The 6,289-nt window shown below is 32.0% G+C and overlaps 1 protein-coding gene across 1 annotated transcript in view; it reads right to left on the bottom strand.

The window, feature by feature from the left end:
- Positions 1-1,443: 1,443 nt before the first annotated feature.
- The window catches only part of LOC137645766 (chymotrypsin B-like), a 32,806-nt gene continuing 27,960 nt past the window's right edge, over positions 1,444-6,289 (bottom strand). The window contains exons 4-6 of the mRNA XM_068378676.1: positions 6,198-6,289; positions 4,670-4,809; positions 1,444-4,369 (exon numbers count right to left, since the gene is read on the bottom strand). The exon at positions 6,198-6,289 is cut by the window's right edge and continues 53 nt beyond it. Of these exons, the coding sequence (XP_068234777.1) occupies positions 4,196-4,369; positions 4,670-4,809; positions 6,198-6,289 (406 nt within the window). The 3' untranslated portion in view covers positions 1,444-4,195. The remainder of the gene's footprint in view (positions 4,370-4,669; positions 4,810-6,197) is intronic.

The raw sequence follows: 6,289 nt of genomic DNA, 5'->3' as shown, positions 1-6,289 counted from the left end.
GTATATATATATATATATATATATATATATATATATATATATATATATGTGTGTGTGTGTGTGTGTGTGTATGTATATATATATATATATATATATATATATATATATATATATATATATATATATATATATATGTATATATATGTATGTGTGTGTATGTTTATATATATATATATATATATATATATATATATATATATATATATATATATATATATATATATATATACATGTGTGTATGTGTATATATATATACATATATCAGCCATAACTAGTCCACTGTAGGACAAAGGCCTTAGACATGTTCTTCCATTCGCGTCTGTTTGTGGTCTTTACAAGCCAATTTATGACCGCCAATTTTCTTAGTTCGTCAATCCATCGTCTTCTCTTCCTTTCTCTGGTACAGGTTTATTTGAAATCTCTAGGGTCCCATACTGTTATTCATAATGTCTATCTATTATTTGCCATTCTCATTATATGTCCTGCCCATTTCTATTTCTTTCTCTCGCATCTTTTTAAAATATTCTCTACTTTAGTTTGCTCTTGTATCCATGTTGGTCTTTTTTTGCCCCTTAGTGTTATTTCCATCATTGTTCTTTCAATAACTCTTTCGGTTATTGGTAGGTTCCAAATTTTTGATGCATAATTTAATACTGGTAGGACCATCTGATTGAATACTTTTCTTTTTAGAGAAAGTGGCCTTTTACTATCCATAATCTCATTTTGTTTACCAAAAGCTCTCCATCCCATCCTTATCCTTCTTTATTCTGCCTCACGTCATAGGGAAACACTGTCAGCCCTAAATACGTATATTCACTAACATTCTCTAGAGGTTCTTCCATAACCCTTAATTTTCAGATATTACAATGCATACTATATACAGTATATATATATATATATATATATATATATATATATATATATATATATATATATATATATATATATATATATATATATATATATATATATATATATATATATATATATATATATATATACATATATATATATATATATATATATATATATATATATATATATATATATATATATATATATATATATATATATATATATATATATATGTATATATATATATGTATGTATGTATATATATATATAATATATGATATAATATATTATAATAAACTGTATATCTCATGTGAATGTGCGCATACGCGTGCTTGCAAGTGAAGGTTTGTGGTAAATATTTCATCTTTCATCTCTTATTAAAGCCTTTTTAAATACATCTCAAAACCTGCATTAAATGCTGTTTGGAAATCTGTGATGGTATATGGATCACTGACAATTTTTTTCGGCCTTTCCCTTTACTGTGATGCTCATGTTTACCTTTAATTCTGTTACCTTGTCTCCAATAAGACCACAAGGTATCCATGTTAATCCCAAAAGGATAATTTTAAACACTATTGATGTGTGAAATTTAATAAATAGTAAAGCAACCTTACACATGTTTCTTATTCCATTTTGATAACGAAATGTTCCTATTAAAAAACAATGCTTCTTTTTATACTGCGTTGTCTCACATCGGCTTCAAAGGATCAGAGACTTTACTAAATAAAAGCTCAGTGATTTTTTTTTCTTTTTTTTTTTTTTACGAAATACAACTCAGTGTCTCTTGTCAGGAATACACATAATTCGCCAAGAGCCGATGGTCTGGGAATTGTATAAAAAATCTTACAATATTTTGTTCTGGCTTCATATCAATCTCTTAAATCATATTTGCAACGCAACTTATGCAGAGTATTTAAAGCTCATTAATCAAATAATACTAGTGTTAAGTGTACAAAGAAGCAGGAATCAGATGTCATTATAGAATATGTAAAGGGTCAGAGTTTCCTCCAGCCTATCATCGTTAATATCATCATATTTCAATTTTGATTACAGCTTGTAATTTTTATTATAAGTGATACGCTGTATTGGTGGGTAGGAAAATTATAAAAATCGATACTAAAGGTGTCATTAATTCTTCAAGCACATTATAATTATCATTATTACTAGCTAAGCTACATCCCTTGGAAAAGCAGGATGCTATAAGCCAAAGACCTCCAACAGGGAAAAAATGGTCCAGTGAGGTAAGATTAAAAGGCAATTAAAAATACAAGCAATGCAATGAACAATTAGAATAAAATATTTTAGGAACAGTATCAACAATAAAACAGATCTTTCATGTATAAACGATAAAAAGAGGCTTATGTCAGCCTGTTTAACATAAAGATTTTTGCAGCAAATTTGAACTTTTGAGGTTCCACTCATTCGACTATCTCAAAGGAAGATTATTCCACAACTTGGTCACACCTAGAATAAAACTTCTAAAATACTGTGTAGTATTGAGCCTCATGATGGAAAAGGTCTGACTATTAGAATTAACTGTATATCTAGCATTACGAAGAGGATGGTACTGTCAGGGAAGATCTGAATGAAAAGAATGGTAAGAATTATGAAAAATCTCATACAACATACATAACAAACTAATTGAATGGCTGTGGCGGATATTGATAAGCAAATTAGAATAAGAAATTTAATAGACCGTAAGTCTTTGTCCAACAAATTAAGAGGAGAATCAGCAGCTGAAGATCAGACAGAACAATACTCGAAACATGGTAGAATGAAAGAAGTAAAACACTTCGTCAGAATAGATTGATCACCGAAAATCATAAAAGACTTTCTCAATAAGCCATTTTTATGCAATTGAAGAAGACGCAGACCTGATGTGTTTCTCAAAAATAAATTTTCTGTCAAGCATCACATCTAAAATTTTAAGATTCATGCAGAGTTGAAGAAACATTATCAATGCTGAAATCCCGATTTTGAGGAGCCACTGTCCTCGACCTACTTACAATCATAACTGTATGAGTTTTGTTAGGATTCAAATTCTTGCCCATTAATCTGCACCATGCACTAATTTTAGCTAGATATTTATCAAGGGACTCAGCAACCAAAGATCTACATTCAGAAATTATAATTGATGCAATGAGAGTAGCATCATCTGCATATGCAACAAGCTTGTTTTCTAGGCCAAATCACATGTCATGAGTATATAGTATGGAAAGTAATGGGCCAAGAACGCTACCCTGAGGAGCATCAGATATCACATTCCTATACTATGGTGCCCATCAACAACAACTCTGCGATATATTACTTAAAATTCAATAATGATGTTAGGAAAAGACCCACTCAATCCCAACTGTTGGAGTTTAAAAACAAGGGCCTCATGATTAACAGGGTCAAGGCGAATCATACGAACATCCTGACCACAATCAAGGGATTTCTGTACATCATTGGACATTCCAAGAAGAGCATCGCGTGCTCCAAAGCCTGTACGGCCATTTATTTAGTTGATATGGTAAAAGATGGTAAAATATGTCCTAATAATGTTTGGAAAGGTAAAGGATAATTCCTTAAAAGGGATGAATTGTTTAAGTTTTGAATAAAAACTATGAAACCATTATCAATAATTTCCTATTACAAAGAAAAGGCATATATTAGGATACAATAAAAATTTGTTTGGATTGATAGGAATATCCTTCACAATGACGTCAGAAGCAAAGTGGAAATACAAGGGGAAATGATAAAAAGTCAAACCAATACCCATGAATAATGACCTCTTTAATCTTAAAACGTGAAAATCGATGGTTTTTTTTATCAAATAATTGCCCCGAAGAAGAGCTCACTATTGACCACCATTGCAATTATGAATTTGATCCGTCAGGCCCGTCACCGAGGCCTTGGAGGTCATTCACCACCAAATGTACAACTGGGGAAATATGAAGTAAAGGCCGATGAGCTGGACAGCAAGATGGAAGGAAGAAGTAAGAACAGATGTATAAGAAAAGGCTAAAAAGCTAATGCACATAAGGGTCGAAACGACATTTAAGAGAGCAATAATAACAATTGTAATAAAATAAATAACATTGATGGTAACCACAATAATAAGTTAAGATTAAAAAGTAAGAAATCAAAAGCTTATCAAAGACCTGAGAATTATTAGATATCACTATTTATGAAAACACTTGTAATATTTCTACAAAACATTGACGTACCTCCAAAATTTCTACCTGGTTCCTAATAATTCAACAAAACGACCAACAATTTTTTTTCTTATCTATTCCTATTAATCTCTGGAAAAATATTCCAGCAACCAATAGCTTCTACCATAGAATGAGTTGACTGATCAGCAAGTGGTTGAGGATCCGGTGCGTTCATCAATCCAGTTCCGATACGCCGGAACACGGGTGTAAACGCCCGGGCTATTAGGCTTCGCACATTCGTCTCCATAACTTACAATACCAATTTGCACCCAACGGTTTGGACAATTTTGTACTATGAGTGGTCCCCCGCTGTCACCCTATGGAGGAAAAGAATTAGCTTTAATTTCCGTAATGCTCGTAGCAGAATAGGAGAAAAAAAAAAGACTGGAAATAGAGAAGTTAACTACGCAGTAGATCCATTATAGTAAAGCATATTTGTAACATAAGATATCAAAATATAATTTCGACAAAAGTTAGCATACCAACTGAACAAATTTTTAAAACATAAATAATCATTCTACTAAGCCATTACTTTCTTGGGCAATCTAAAAAAAAAATTGGTAAGGAAAAAAAAGAAAAAAAAAGAAAAAAAAAATATATATGTGTTGAGTCCTGACCTGACAAGTATCTTTGTAGTTTGTAAGTGCGCACAAAACCGTCGATGAGTTAGTAGGAAGTATGGCTAAACGAGCACACTCGTTCATTGGTATTACATCGAGGGCAACTTCTCGAAGCTGGGTGACTGTAGATCCCACGACTAGAAACAGTATTAAACGTTTAATCACTACTGTATATTTCATTTACAAAGGTTTTTCATTTATGTGAAGAAGACAGATATAACATTGATTAAAGTCAATTAAGTAAACTCATCTAAGCAGTTACAATTGATTAAAATGCCAATTACTGCGAACTGAGTTCATGTGGTTCAAAATCGAAATCGGTAGGATCTTTCGATTTCTGAAAAAAACTGTTGCACATATCAGCCATGCCACAATATCAAAAATATTAAGGAGCGATATATCTCATGGTGAGTTCCTTCAATAAAAGGAATATTAATGTGAGCAAAACCACAAAGTTAATTTTTACAAGTGTTTAGATTTTTGTCTTCTACAATATACAAGTCTCCCTATCCATAGAATTTCCACTACATTGCACCGAAAGTACTATGAGAGGACCGTGTAGCACTCCGTAGTTAAACCACTGAATTGGTACCAAGTCTTTGAAGATCATATATCTGTCGGGTTTAAAGCTATCCACATTTATCAGCATTAAAAGTTAAAGCATCACTGATATTCAGTACCCTCATTTTCATACTTTTTCTGGTAAGGAATAACAGTTTTTGACATTAAGATAATTGAATAATGTGCTGTTTCTGACCTGAGGATTTGAGTATATGAACATTTTAATCAAAATACCGTAGTAAGTTTACCATAAAATTTCACAACATTCAGTCCTATTTTATAGAAGCTCGGAAAATTCTCTGAAATTGTGATGCACAAATGATAAATACACTATTGTTAGTGTTGGCACTTGGTTGTTAAATAGCTCTGAACTTCTAGAATTGTAAACCTCCACACAAAGTAGAGGGCATAAAGTTCCAAAACATTTGGGTTCTCTAACGATTGTGCTGAAATTAAATGATATCTTTTTGTTGGAACAGTGATATTATAACTTGAGACAATGGGTTAGACGTCTTTGGTTGTCAAATCAACACACACACACACACAAAATGGATAGTCCAGTTATGAAATAATCTTGAACAACAATCTATTGGTCAACATGGGCTTAATGATAAAGGCTCTAAAACTATTGGCTTTGGAACCTTACGGTGAAACTTCAATTACAAAATTTGAGGCTAACTCTATCAGTAAAGCTGGTACTGTTGCAATGAATACAGTATACAGCATTGGCATCCTGATTTGTTATAGCAATTGTAGAAATAATGTCAATGTATTAAAACGCATTATAATTTCATGCATGAGTTGGTCTGGATTTCCATCTTTCCAAAACTTGTAGGAAGAAACTTGAAAATGTGTTATGTCATAAATTCATTTTTAGAGAGATCCGCTGCATTCACATTTCAAGTTTCTGCCTCTATAGACATCAATTTGAGAACATATATATGAAATGAATGCGTTTATTTACGGTAGGCAGTTGTTCCCCAACCAGCTGCTACTGCTTTAATTCCATCAGTGATGTCAGATTCCTCTGCCAGACAGATAGGCTGGATTGCATTA

Source organism: Palaemon carinicauda, chromosome 8, assembly GCF_036898095.1.
Source record: "Palaemon carinicauda isolate YSFRI2023 chromosome 8, ASM3689809v2, whole genome shotgun sequence".
In the NCBI taxonomy this organism is placed as follows: domain Eukaryota; kingdom Metazoa; phylum Arthropoda; class Malacostraca; order Decapoda; family Palaemonidae; genus Palaemon; species Palaemon carinicauda.
Note: the sequence above shows the minus strand (reverse complement) of the source record. Positions and strands in the feature narration are given on the sequence as shown.